At 43.4% G+C, this 14,364-nt stretch overlaps 2 protein-coding genes across 3 annotated transcripts; both read right to left on the bottom strand.

Moving 5' to 3' along the window:
* Nucleotides 1-387: 387 nt before the first annotated feature.
* On the bottom strand, nucleotides 388-5,027 carry tnip2 (TNFAIP3 interacting protein 2). 2 transcript variants are annotated; one of them, XM_056586518.1, is made up of 6 exons: nucleotides 4,129-5,027; nucleotides 3,314-3,616; nucleotides 3,111-3,149; nucleotides 2,321-2,674; nucleotides 2,000-2,116; nucleotides 388-1,881 (listed from the first exon to the last, which is right to left on the bottom strand). In XM_056586518.1, the coding sequence occupies exons 1-6, from the start codon at nucleotides 4,447-4,449 to the stop codon at nucleotides 1,570-1,572; spliced, it is 1,446 nt and encodes a 481-aa protein (XP_056442493.1). In that variant the 5' UTR covers nucleotides 4,450-5,027; the 3' UTR covers nucleotides 388-1,569. The 2 variants fall into 2 exon arrangements, with proteins under 2 accessions (XP_056442493.1, XP_056442492.1); XM_056586517.1 differs by having other exon boundaries at nucleotides 392-1,881; nucleotides 3,060-3,149; nucleotides 4,129-5,026.
* A 603-nt stretch (nucleotides 5,028-5,630) lies between these two features.
* On the bottom strand, nucleotides 5,631-7,750 carry sfrp2 (secreted frizzled-related protein 2). Its single transcript, XM_056586555.1, has 3 exons — nucleotides 7,176-7,750; nucleotides 6,744-6,824; nucleotides 5,631-6,588 (listed from the first exon to the last, which is right to left on the bottom strand). Exons 1-3 carry the CDS (start codon nucleotides 7,675-7,677, stop codon nucleotides 6,284-6,286), a joined length of 888 nt encoding a protein of 295 aa, XP_056442530.1. The 5' UTR covers nucleotides 7,678-7,750; the 3' UTR covers nucleotides 5,631-6,283.
* Between the last annotated feature and the right edge of the window lie 6,614 nt (nucleotides 7,751-14,364).

The raw sequence follows: 14,364 nt of genomic DNA, 5'->3' as shown, positions 1-14,364 counted from the left end.
GTGTGTGTGTGTGTGTGTGTGTGTGTGTGTGTGTGTGTGTGTGTGTGTGTGTGTGTGTGTGTGTGTGTGTGTGTGTGTGTGTGTGTGTGTGTGTGTGTGTGTGTGTGCTTGTGGGGGGCGGGGGGAGAATCCCGGGCAGCCTCGTGATATGTTAATCATTTGGGTATTAATTAAAGTCAGTTGTGTGGGGTGAATTGTGTGGTAAGCATGCATAGTAGGGTGTTCAATGTTGGGATAGGGGTTCATCAAGCTATGAAGAAAGCACGGGTCATGATGCACATAATAAAATCAGTTGACTCTTCCTCTGAGATACTGATGAGTGCGTTTGCTCCAGTTGCCATTTGTCATTTCGTGGGCGGGCTGAGCTCAACATGCTACCCCGACAGTTCTGATTTGCTACTGGCTGCAGTAAATAATACACGGCCGTTGCGTTATATCAACACACAAAGAAAGAATAAAAGGGGCGGTTTGTCTTTAAGAAAGTTTTAAGTGCACTCTTAGTAGCTACTTCCTTTTTTTCTCTTTAGGGGATGTCCGTGTTTCCTGTGTACACGCCAAACGAACCTAACCTATTCACCACAGACTAATCCATGAGTATTTGTTCAACTTTGAACGTAACCTGATCTATTATTTATTTTTCTCGGTCGGTGTGTGCGTGTGTGTGTGCATGCAGTTTACTCCCTCTGCGATTCACTATATCCACACAACAGCTGGGAATCTGTCTGCTGCTCCTGCTGCTACACAGCTTGTCTGTTCAGGGCCAGGCTGGCCGTATGATGTGAAGGGGGTTTCCGCGCAGGCGGGGAACTACACACACGCACACAGCGTCTTGCACAACGATATTGTGTGGTGAGCTATTGTTGTGTGTTGTTAAAAGATCTTTATACAAAATCTCCAAATGAAAGCCCCTTACCGAACACAAATTAACGTTATGCAAAATACACAAGAAACTGTTTTATTTGTTTAAAAATAATATATAACTATAGCTGAAGAATATATTACGAATATTTTCCAGATACAAATATTACATAATTTAATATATAAAACTAATAATATTCAGTCAGAAAAAACTCAAGCTAAATATTACAGAATAAAAATAGCACCATGGTATCAATAACCGTTTCAACAGCTTATACATTACATGTTCCTATATGGTAGTCCTTTAAATGATTTTAAGATAAGTCAGAAAAGTGCAAAAATGTTTTCAATTACAAATTTGAGGTATATCGCATTGCGTTTACATCTGTTTATCTCACGTTTGATATAGTTTGATACACAGTATATAAATAAATAAAAATAAAATAATATACATACATATAAAAAAATATTTATACACACACACGCATATATAAATATATACATATACACATTTATATACACACACAAAATGGGTCTTAAACAGGCCATATGATAACTTCACATGAACCCAATCCAAGGACAATGGAGCTGTAGTAAAAACGTTTGAAGCTCCCCCAAATGTATCATGAACAAAAATAAATACGAAATTTCTCCGGTATGTAGTGTTCAGTGGTTTTCAGTGCCAGTGTGGCGTGGCTATACTGTATATGGTCATAGGTTGGCACACTCCTGGCAGTGGTTCAGATACTCCACGGTGTCCGCGTCGCTGTACCTGCTCTGACAGCGAGGGCACAACAGTTCTCCTTGGCCCTGGCTATGCCCCCCCCACACCATGCTGGGCATTGCCATGGCGACTGCAGGTGGTTGCTGCAGCTGCAGCTGCTGTTGCTGCTGCTGCTGCTGTTGTGACGGTTCAGCGGCGGACCGTACCAACTGTTGCCCGTGATGCCTCGGGGAGATTCGTTGCTCGGTGTGCACCGTGCGACGCAAGGGTGCCACTTCAAGGCTCTCGTCTTCTGGCTCCTGAAGAAAAAAGAATGGCGTGAGTCCACACAACGGGGTTTATTTATTTGGGTGTGTGGGTGTGTGTTCTGTGGGCGTCTGACTGGAGATCTATGTGATTGGCTTCACGCGGGTTTACCTGTACGTGGAGCTCTTGCTGCAGGCGGGCGAGCTGGTCCTGCAGGCTCTGGATCCTCTCCTGGGCTCTCTCCCGGTCGGCCCGTTCCCACCTGAAGTCCTCCGTGTAGATCAGCACCTGAGGACGAGGGGGGGGTCACACGTCAACATGCCATCCGTGGACTTTAAATGGCTTTTTATTACGTATTGTATACCTGAGGGGGCCGTGCATCCGGCATGAAAGGCCTGATTCGAAGCTATGCTAGGTTGAGGCGGAGGCGGACGCCATACCGACATGCAGCCATACGGATCAGATACAAAACACAAGAGATGGAGCCCTGACCTGCTGCTCCAGGGTCTGTGTCCGCTCCTTGTTCAGTCTCCTGGTCTCCTCTATCTCCCGGCCCAGCCTATCAACGTCGTCCATCTTGTCTGCCAGTAGGCCGTTGAGTCTGGTCACCTCCTGCTGGAGAAGCACTAGGCCGGCGCCTGCAGCTCTGCTGGTGGTGTTGTTGTTGCTGTTGTTGCTGGTGGTGTTGCTGTTGTTGCTGGTGGTGTTGCTGCTGTTGCTGGTGGTGGTGGTGGTGGCGGTGGCAGAGGCCTGGGCGCTGCAGTCTCTCAGCCTGTGACACAACACTCTGACGTACTCCTCCCTGCTGGAGTCGTACCGCTGCCATTTGGCGTTCAGGTTCTCCACCTGAAAAAGAAATGGCGTCCGTTACATTTGATGGCGTTTTCAGACACGTGGCGTGTTTTTACGTTGTGCATGTACCAGGTATTCAGAAAAAGCGTTTGATAACAAGCTACAGTGTAATTTAGCAGCATGGTGGGGGTTTACACGCCAGCCCTTTATTAGCATAATGAGGATTTAATTTCCGATAAAGAGTTTGATCTTTGTGACAGGTGCCGGGGGCGTAACCACTGGCTGCTACTGGGACCTCGGGGTTCTCAGGGTCTACAAGCATCGCTTAACCCCCACAGTTCTCTCAAATACAGTTTCAGCCCCGGTTACGAATGTTTACAATGAACCAGTGGCCAAAACGACTTAAAAGAATCGTTCGTAAACAGTATTTTTTTCTTACATGTGCCACTCGCTGTTTAAGCAGCCTATTATCCTCCTTAAGTTGACATACCACAGCGATATCACTCATCGAGCTGGAGGCCTCTGTCGTCTTGGAGAGAAAGAGAAAGAGAAACAGAGAAACGGAAAGATTACACCCGGTTACTTGAAATGACTTTGCATTAAGCCCAACGGAGTAATAAAAGGTTGAACGTCCAAAGATTGAACTACAGCACGTAGGTCCAATGATTACATCACCACAAACAGAAACCCCACCTCTTCTGGTTTCTGCTGGGAGGGGGTCTCCTCTGCTCTCCCCCGTCCGGCCTTCCCTGCCTCCAGCCGGGCCATCAGCTCCTGGCAGGTCCGGATGGTGAGGCCCAGCTGGAGCTGGAGCTGCTCGGCCTCCTCCGCCAGCGAGCTGCAGAGCACGGCCCGTGTGGCGCCGTCTCGCTCCTGCTCCAGCAGGCGGGCCCGCAGCCGGTGGATCTCCTGGTCCTTGCGGTGGTCGGGCTGGGCCCGGAGATGCACCAGCTCCCGCTCGCTCTCCACCAGACGGCCCCGCAGATGCTGGATCTCCTGGAAGAACAGAGAGATGATGTTGAATGTTAAAACGCATATATATATAGGACACGTGAGTGTTCTGTTGATATCCTACGTGTGTGTGTGTGTGTGTGTGTGTGTGTGTGTGTGTGTGTGTGTGTGTGTGTGTGTGTGTGTGTGTGTGTGTGTGTGTGTGTGTGTGTGTGTCTCTGTGTGCTTTCAATTCAATCAATATAAATATTTAGCATAATATGACATAAACCATGCTAAACAAAACACACAAATACAGACATCAGGTTGAAACATACAGACTCAACCTGTTGGATGGGAAACACTTCAGACATTGGGTCAGACATTTAGACGAGCAGGCTAGCTAGTGCAATACCACTGTTTGGTTTTTTGATAGTTCAGCTGTTCAAAAGAGCAGTTTTCCCACAACTAAACTTGACTGAAAGTCCAATATGTTGCCCTTTTCAGAGGCAATGAAATACCAGTCCCCAGCATAAGGCCACATGCCTTGCAAATTAGCAGAAAGTACTACTACTCACTTGTTGCGATGTGTCTGCCTGTTTGGCAGCTTTTATCTCCAACTCATTCTTTCTTTTTTTCAATTTGCAGATTTCCTGGCACAAGCTTTCGATCAATGATTTGGAAGGTCCAACGAGGACAGGTTCATTTTCATCAACATGAATAGAGATCCGTTCGTATTTCCCCAGCTTCGCTTTTAATTCGCCAATGACATTGTCCCGTATGCACAGCTGCGTGTTTAAATTCACGATATCTTGTTGCGTTTCGTGATAAAGCGTATTTAAAGCGTTATAACTCCGTATCTTCACCTCACTGACCATATCAACACTGGCGTTTTCCATCGCAAACCGAGACGTTGCCTACTTGTTCTTCGTATGCAGCCCTCGATATCCAAACATGTGCTTGTTGCTGAAGAGAGATCTGCGCTTAAAGAGAACAACGGTGAAATTGTGTGAGAGATGTGGCGATAATATTCCGTCAGTGCGCGGGGATTTCCTCGCGGGGGGACTTCCCTGTAACGGGATTTTTGAAACGTCGTAAACCCGAGTTTTGCGATTGCCTTCAATTTAGCAAATTGTACGATAGTCGTTGATCATAGATGCGATTTGTGATCCCCATCACAAATTTGTAATTAAATTCGTTACAATTATTTTATTTTGAATGGTCCGGGACAGTAAACGTAACTTAAGGACTTTTGGAGCGGTTTAGCACACACGCCCCTAGGCAAATTCATGGATGAACAAGGTCATTCGGGGCCGAACAAATTCAACAGAATTGTTGGTTTTTCATTGTGTGCTTATTGGAGTTGGGACAGTCACCAAATTTAAGTTCATATCGCCTAGATTGGCTAACTTTCCCTGAATGTGGTAAGACACAGAGAGGCACTGCTTCCTCAAATGCAGACTTCGACTGAAACTGCGCACTGAACTTAATACCACGCCCATTGTAGAAGCCACGCCCCAGGCCCCATGCCCCTCATCAGAAAACCGCGGCCCTAGTAAGGCAGAAGGGTTGGGTAGTATCACATACACAACAATGTATTGGAATTAATATTTTCACATGCTTTGCTAGAGTTTAAGAGAAGATTAAACCCGTACTGATTCTGATGATATGTCAATCACACGGTAAACAATGACAGGGTTCCACGGAGAGAGGATTTGTATGCCTAGGCCAAAAACTAGTCTGGTTTCTGAAGATATGTCTCCATTTATTTACAGCTCAATGCTGTTTCTTAGCATTCCACCACTGTAACCGAGCCTCTAACATGAGCCCAATCTATTCTAACCGCGGTGAAGTATTAAGGCCTATATCCCATTACCTTTTTAATCGTCCATTGGAACACATCACAAGGACTGTGTGTTAAAAAAAAGAACCAAGGAGAAAAACAACCACAGCTGTATCTCATAAAGCTTATTCGTTTATCTCCACCAGATGGTGCAGTTTACTCAATTACTATTTTCTCCCTTGCAGAGCAGGAGTAGGTATTATTTTCAACGCTGCATGACTTCATGTTTAAGTAAACGAATAAATGGAATTTTGTAGAAATTGTCATCTTTATTTTGCACCAGTTGAACAGTATTTTCTATTTACAGAGTGCCTATGCCTAATAGGCTACAAAAACAGTAAACATAAAGGTAGAATATGGTTGCTATGCGCTCAAGTATAGTTGCAATTTACTTAATCTTAACTGAACCACGAATATCAAACCGACCTTTGAATGAATACGTGGAGTTGAAATGTTTTTAATAACGAAACATGAAGACAAACCGTAAAGTCCAGAGCAAAAAGTAAGTAGAAAAATAACCCATTCAATCACATTTTCATCGAAAAGCATAGGCCTACAAACACGCAGAGAATATAGCCCGCTATCTCTCATTTAGCTTGAGAAATGGATAGGTACAAAATAACATCCTTAATTTGTAGACCTATATGTCCCACCAATCAGAATCACCCAATTCAATTCATAAGCTATATCTATTCCGCACCCTGCTTTTATTATAAGCCTACCCAACACTCAACTCATTGTACAGGCCTAGGCCAGTTCAAACCCATCCCACCAAAGAGTCATTATTCCAGACACCTGCTGCTGATGTGCAGCATTAAATTAATGAACACATAACGTTTGAACGGACAAAAGGGCCCTTTTTCTGAGTCTGTTTTAACACGTGAACACTTTTAACACTGCAGCTTGCGGATGCTGCGGGAGATCCGTTTGAACTCCCGCTGGCCCCTCTGCCAGCGCTTCAGGGAGGTGATGACCAGGTGTCCGTCCAGCTTCTGGCCCATAACCAGGTAGGCGGCGTTGATGTCGTTCATCTCCTCGCATACGCACTGCAGCCCGTCCTTGAGCCACAGCACGGTTTTCCGCAGGTCCCGGTCCGTCACGCCGTTCAGCTTGTAGATGGTCTTGCTCTTGGTCTCCGGCACTATCTTTGTGTCGCCGTTGATGTACGAGATCTCCTTCACCTTGATCTTCAGAGCTGCGGCGTCGCGCGGGAAGAGGAGATTAGACCCACGTGTTATTGCTATAACCTATACCTATACCTTAATTTTATGTTTTGTTTTATGTATCTTTTGAATAAGTAAACAATGTAACATTTTATAAATTGATAAATGTATTTATTATGGGTATTACCAAAATCATTCTTGCATAAGTTGTCGACAATTTCGTTGTCATTCTCCTCTCTTTCCTTGCAGGCCTCACACACTCTGGGCACTGGAACAACAACAACAACAACAACAACATGCCAGTGCAACAGGTGATGTCAAGGGTTATGTTGCACACATTTGAAAAGGGGCTATTTGTCACTCGGCGGATTCCGGAGTTCTTTTCTGCGGCCAAAATGGTAAAAGGCAATTATAAGCACATATAGGCCTATACCATGACTAAATATTAACATTAACTATTCAGTGTAGCCCTAAAAAAACAGGATATTTCGAAAAAATAAAATGTATAGCCTATTGTCGAATGTAAAATGCATATTTTAAAAGGTAAATCTGGTCTGGGTTTGAAAAAGTTCAATCAAAGTTAAATTAATCAATTACATCAATGTCCGACGGAGCCTACCTTCTTTAGTCACCGGGACGAAGTTGTCCATGCCCGCAGGGGGGATGCACAGGTCGTTGTCGGCGGGGAACCGAGTGCAGTCCAGCATATCAGGCCATGGGAACCCGAAGGCGTTCATCACCGGTGCGCAGCCGGTCTTAACGCTCTCACAGAGCGACCTGCACGGCTGGATCGGTTCGTCCAGGTCATCGAGACAAACGGGGGCGAAAAGGGAGCAGAGAAACTTTCTGGTGTCGGGGTGGCATTGCTTCTGCACCAGCGGGGTCCAAGAGGACGCCTGCTGCAGGACCTCGTTCATGGTCTCGTGGCCCAGGAGGTTGGGCAGGCGCATCTCCGTGTATTCAATATCGTGGCACAGATGCAGATTCTCTGGTATGGGCTTGCAGTTGTTCTTCTTTGGATGAAAGAATTCAGGTTGGCCAAAATTGTATAATCCGTGGATAGCCTCCATGCACGAAGGTAACGACACTACCCATAGCAGTGTGAGAATGAAGCGCCTCATGATTTCAATGTAAACTAAACGTATGGGCTTTAGCGTCCACCAGCGCAGAAATAGAAGGGGGGAGAGACTTGTCTGGGACCGGTTCTGCTGTAACTCCAGGTTTTCTTCTCTTGATATTTGGGAGGAGTCTCCATTATAGCCCCCCTTCAGACCCCGGGATTCTTCCTATCAGGTGAAACCGAGTAAAATGTGGATTAAGTAATTACCTCTTGCAATTTTCAATATTTTTAGACTGTTTCATCACTCAAATTGGGCATATTGTCATGCAACATAATATAGACCTAGGTCTTCAGATCTCCAGGGGCCTGTTACCCCATATCGTTGGACTGACAATTCCCAAAGCGACGGAAACCTATCCAAGAACAAAACCATGAATTGACTTTACTTTCAGACAAAAAGCAGTCCGAATTCATTTTTTCACGCTCTCTAAAGAGGCCCTCACTCATGTCCGTCACGCACTCATTCATCATCATTAGGAAGGGTGAGATCCTGTGTCCCTCACTGGGTCTAGATCCTGCAGAAACGCTGTTTCCCTGGTGTTAGAAGCAGACTTCCATTCACTATACCCAGGGGTGAAAACGAGCCTCACTCGTGCAATATAGTCGTTCTTATTCCCATTTAAAGTCCCTCGAGTTGGTCTGCTTCATCGGCGGTATAGAATGGTCTTTCTCACTTTTGACATTGCCCAATTCCAATCATTAATCATTTTTAACCAATCGTCAAAGTTGTTCCACCTAAGCTGCTGATCAAAATGTCTTGTTTTCCTTATTATGAACATTGTATGCTGTGTATCGCCGATAGATGACAAACATTTAAGTTTACAGCTATTGCATTACACGAGCAGTTTGATAGCAAGTGGCTGTGGTTACATTCTTCCCAATTAGTAAATACAGAAATGTATATAAATTGAGGTAGAATTAAACACATTAACTGAACTGAACTGAATCAAAAGTAGCTTTTAAAACCAATCCCTTGTGAAAGAGATTTTCACTTCGAAAGGTACAGATAACTTTTTTTTTTTTTAACTTTTTTTTGATTACTTTTTTAATTATGTTTTGGGATAACCTTTTTAGGATTACTTTTTTTGGACACTTTTGTAGGAATACCTTTTTGGAACACTTTTTTTTTTTAATTATGTCCTTTGATTAAAAAAAAGATGTTTTTCTTTTTAGAAAAAATAGGATATAGAAGGTAGTTGAAGTGGAATTAAGAGAAGAGTGGTGATGGAAAGAAGAGAATAAGAGGAAGAGATGTTGAAGAAAGAATTTTTATCGCGGACAACAGAAATCAAAAACTTCTTGCCGAGTCCTGAAGTGATGTTAAATCCAACGCACAAACCGTTTTTTTTTTCTCATTTTAACAGATAATCCCTGTTTTAGGTATTCCATGGCCACTATCAGTGGCATTCATGTCCCGAGTGATAAAGCCATTCTTCAGATCTCCCCACAACACTGTTGGAGAGGTTGAGCACCCTATTAACCAGTTTGAGGGTGTAGTAAGTCTACATGCTTTACTTGCATGTCTCATACTATACAGCACTGTGAATAAAACACTTAATAACAGTAAATATCTGAAGCAGAGATACATACAATAAATGTTAAACCCTGTCGAAACTTTCTGGTGACCAATCATTATTATAAAGAATAGGCTTTCTTTGGGCAACCTGAATATGATAAGGCGGTAAAACAGATTACATGCACTTTTGTTATGGACAGCATGGAACCCCTTAATGTTGATAGCACAGCTTTAAGCACAATGCCATCCCAGTGGAAGCTACACTCCAGTGAAGTAGCTGGCCTGGTTTCAAAGTATTCCAATCAAAGGCTAACAAAAAATAAAGTTTGCAATATAATAATAAATGGTTCAAATGCAATAGCGGGGACTGTTGCATCTGCCTATCCACAGATGTGTTTTTTGTAAATGTTTTATGTCTTACTGCTGTCCAATGTATCCAATTCATTGTTGCTTATGGGGCCATCATTGGTGTTGTTATAGATTTTTTACTATTACATGTTGCAAAACAAATTGCCCCTTGGTGATCATATAGATTCTACTCAGGCAGAACTAAAGTTTCCAGACATCAGTGGTCTTACATCATGGATAGCCAAACCTCGACCTATACCCTGAGGCCTGTTTACAATGCTACTGCACAGACAGTGGAGTGAAGGGGGTCTGGTTGGGGGGGGGGGGGGGGGGGGGGGAAGAAAGGTAAACCGATCCAAGGCCTTCTGCACCTAAAGGAACCCCCAGCAGGTTCTCGTTAGAACCCTGTGTGAAAATGAGCCCCAGCCTGGGTCCGGTCCTATACCCGCCCATCTGTAGCCCACTATCCCCCTTCCCTTTCACCCCTTCCTCCTTTATTCCCCTTCAACCATTTCTCATTTTCCCTCCTCTGTCGAGGACGGAGGGGTAGTGCTGCTGTGAAAACCAATCACTAAGCGTTCAATCAAGTTCAGGAGAACCTGATCACCAAATGAGGGAGGAATTGTCTATATAATAAGAATGGAGATCGTTCTGTGACGTGAGGCGAAGTAGTGGATCTCTATGGATGGAAAAGCTCCGTTATCGGTTCTATTGCAGTAATCAATCATAAAGAAAATTTTAATTTTCTTTTTTTCTATACTTGGCAATGCAGAGAACATTGACATTTTTGACTTAATTATAATGGGGTATTTGTTTAAGTATGGAATGGAATACAAAGCCAAGCGAGACCTAAATGGGGATCAAACTTAAATTTAGATGCTTAAAAATGGGTAGCTTAAAATTACTTGCTCAAAAAAAAAGAAAAAATACATCTTAGATTCCACCAGCTTATGTTTCTTCATCTTACATTTCAGTTGATCAAAAGTCAAGCGTTATTGTAATTTAAGCAGCTTAAAGTTAGGCTGCTTAAAGTAAAGCTGCTTATGTTTTTTACTTCAAGTTAAGGTTTTGTTCTGTTGTGTATATCACATTTTCAGTGACCAACACATGATTATCTGTAGGGGCTTTACAATATCTTGAATTAAAAAAATGAATTTATTATTATTATTATTATTTAAATCACAATCGATCAACATTGACTACAGATATTTCCAGGGTATTTTAAACTACGAGCCAGTTTAAATGTTACACATGGTGACTTCAAGCTCCCGTTTTAGCCATTTCATTCCCCAAATCTGTTAGCCCTCATGACTTTGTTTAGCCACGATATGTTTTTCATCACTTGTTATGCATGTTTTCCTTCATAAAAAAAGTCTCTGGATGTGAGAATATTTTCAAATGGTTTCCATCAAAGTTAATATATTTTTGCCTGTTTCCTATTAAGCCTTTTAGGTCATCTCACTAAAATTTTAGAATATGCATTCTTACATCAATATAGATGACACATACAAGGATATTGATTGTTTGGGAAATCATTAGAGGTGATGTGATTTTTTAGTCCTGATTAGATTAGCACCTTATCCCGCAGATGAGGCACCAAACATCTTCCTATTGTTTGGGAAGTTATACACTCCCACTTGGGCATGTGGACATAATCACAGAATGGTTTTAGTTTAGATAATGAAAGGGGATTCAATGTTTTTAATAGAAAATAACAAAAAAAGACATAGGAAAGGCAGTTTAGACAAACCTTTTGGAATAGTTTCATACGAGATGATCTGGGAAAAGAGAGTAAAGATCAGTCAAGGCCCCATTTGTCCTGCAGTACCCATAGACCTCCAACAGAGAATCCACCGTAGAACACTAAGGTACGCCTTCACATGGGCGCACATTTGCTAACGAGCTTGTTATCCTCAATCATGTTGGGAAAGAACTCATTCATCCCATCTTAAGGGGAATTATTCTCATTAGAGTCATATAGATTATCCTTGCTTGATATAATTTATGAAATGTTACAATCGCCAGGGTCTAATTGACCCAGTATGGGGGCTTTGGCCAGCTTAGACTTCAGAGAAATCCGAGCTGCATAAATAGAACCAATAGTAAAAGGACCACGAAGAAACAACTTGAGAGTGTAAAAGGGAACACATGAAGGTCTCCATATCCTGTTTACGCCAGAGATTGCAAGGCCCTTGAGAGAATAGTGGGACAGTTGAGTTCTAGTGTGCATGACAGAAGTGCCAGTGCCAACCCCATTAGAGTTGGACAAAAGTTTTTGTTAACATTGGCTTGAGAGCAGACCTATACTTTTCCAGTTATAATTAATAAATTGAATAGAAGCATTGAATCCACGCTATGTGGCTCTGAGTGGCAACTGTTTGCCTTTGTCTGTTTAGGATTATGTGTCTAAAAACCCATTTTGGCACTCGCACACTTGATAAAAGCTCCATCACCACGGAGACGACCGCAGAGGAAGACGAGTCCCACTGACATCCTCCAGAAACAACGGGGCCAAGGTTTACACTAGCAGGAAGCCATTGACCAAACAGCCAACCAATGGGGTGCCTACAAATGCCCCCTTTGCACTTTGACCTTTGACTGATACTAGAGCTGCTGGAAAACTCCCACTGTGAGAGAGGTACTTTTGTTGTCTTGTTTTTTACGGTTTCAGACCAAAGAGCAGGTCTCCTTACTGTTAGTGGGGTGTCTGTCCACTGACCTAGACCTGCCCCCCCATGGACCTGGGCAGTCAGGAGCCCAGCATGTGTTGTCCACATTCCACGTGTAGGACGGACTTGCTGCTCAGCTTTGACGCAATGTGAAGGAGCCCCAACTAATGTAGCGTCAAACTAGCTGGTATTACCAATGAACCGATGATCCTGGTAATTAACTTGTTGTCATGTGTTGTTCATGTGAAATGCTAAATTGTCTTGCTACTGGCCGTTTGAAGACATAGCGGATCTCCAACTGATGTTCATATTTCATTCTAGGCTGGCCTTTATGAGACTGGTTTGGGAACTGAGGTTGCACCCATCCAAGGTATTGTTTGAGGATGTTAAGTCTAAGCTATCTTTTATTAAATGTAGTGAGATATTTCTTTCCTGTTTCTTTACTGTATGTTTTTGTGTTTTGAATAGTACGTATATAAATATGTTTCTCTGTTTGTACTTCTTCTGTTTGAGTTTGTACAAATTTACTTTTCTTTCTTGAAAGCATAAAGACGCTAAAAACAAACAGTAGCAAACAGCTCCAGCAATATTCTTTGAATAGGAAACAACAATGTACTAAAATGGCAATTCCTGGACTTAAACATTTGGGGTATTTTTTGGGGTTCATTTAAAGTCTTCCGTGACATGACATAATTGCTACTTTGTTCAAAGACATGGCTCATTTGCCTTTTGATATTTTGTGTTCTCAAAATACTCTCAGACCTTCATGAGGGAAATTTAGAAAAAGATAAAACAGTCCTCTTAATTATAGCCATGGCGGCTGTGGGCCGGAGAATGACCTCCAGTGACCTCTAGAATACCAGGCAACGGTGAAGTTTAAATAAAGATTTGGCATTCATTCACAGTCGGGACCCCACAATAAGAGGTTGTTCTCAGGGATTGTCTAAGAGGGACAGTTGTCTTGAAGAAGGAATGCCACACACTATTATTGCTTTCACCTCTCTGCACCCGGAACCTTATTGATGTTTAAAAGGCCTTCACTTTATTTACAGTATTATTTTACATACTGAACAAATGAATGAAAAAGATATTGATATCCCTGACATGTTTGATGAATGATGAATTTCTCTAAAGAAGTTCCCCTGATAATGTGATAATCACAGACTATTGATTATCCCATCCCCCCTTTCTCACACACAAACGCACACACACACACACACACACACACTCACACACACACACACACACACACACACACACACACACACACACACACACACACACACACAGACACACACACACACAAACACACGCAAGTGCGCACACATAGACACGCACACACAAACACACACACACACACACACACACAGACACTACCAACCCCGCCAATCCTGATACCTACGTCGGGCCCCATTTACACTATCTTCATTATCACCGGACCCTCATCAACTCAATTCCTCCTCGGTCCAGCAGATAACAGCACATGCATGGGCATTTTTTTTTGGAGATTGGGGAAATACCTTACAGTAAAGTCATGAGGTAACCCCCATCTCGAAACTAGAGCCCCACCCCCAACAGACATATATGCACACGTATGTACATACAGGAACACTCCCGCACACACACACACACACACACTCACACACACTCACGCACACGCAAACCCAGACAGTCTCATGTGTGCACGCATGTGTGCTGGTGGACGGAACAAGCCCAGGGCGGAGAACAATAAACCTGTTGGGTCCTGCTGAGAGGTCTCCACATACTTCTTTATCCTGCACTCAATTAGGAGACCCCTCACTACACACACACGCACACACACACACACTCCGACGGCCACACACACACACACACATACACACACAGGCGGCCACACACACAGACACACACACACAGGCGGCCACACACACAGGCGGTCACACACACACACACACACACACACACACACACACACACACACACACACACACACACACACACACACACACACACACACACACACACACACACACACACACACACACACACACGTGAAACACATGCACACGTGCACACATGTACACGAAGGCCTCGCATATATTGAACGATAACTTTGTATTCGAATTGAAGCCATGTCCAACTCTTTGAGCTTATTTTAAGAGTTGTTAGAAACCCT

This window comes from Gadus chalcogrammus, chromosome 3 (genome assembly GCF_026213295.1).
Source record: "Gadus chalcogrammus isolate NIFS_2021 chromosome 3, NIFS_Gcha_1.0, whole genome shotgun sequence".
NCBI lineage: Eukaryota > Metazoa > Chordata > Actinopteri > Gadiformes > Gadidae > Gadus > Gadus chalcogrammus.
Note: the sequence above shows the minus strand (reverse complement) of the source record. Positions and strands in the feature narration are given on the sequence as shown.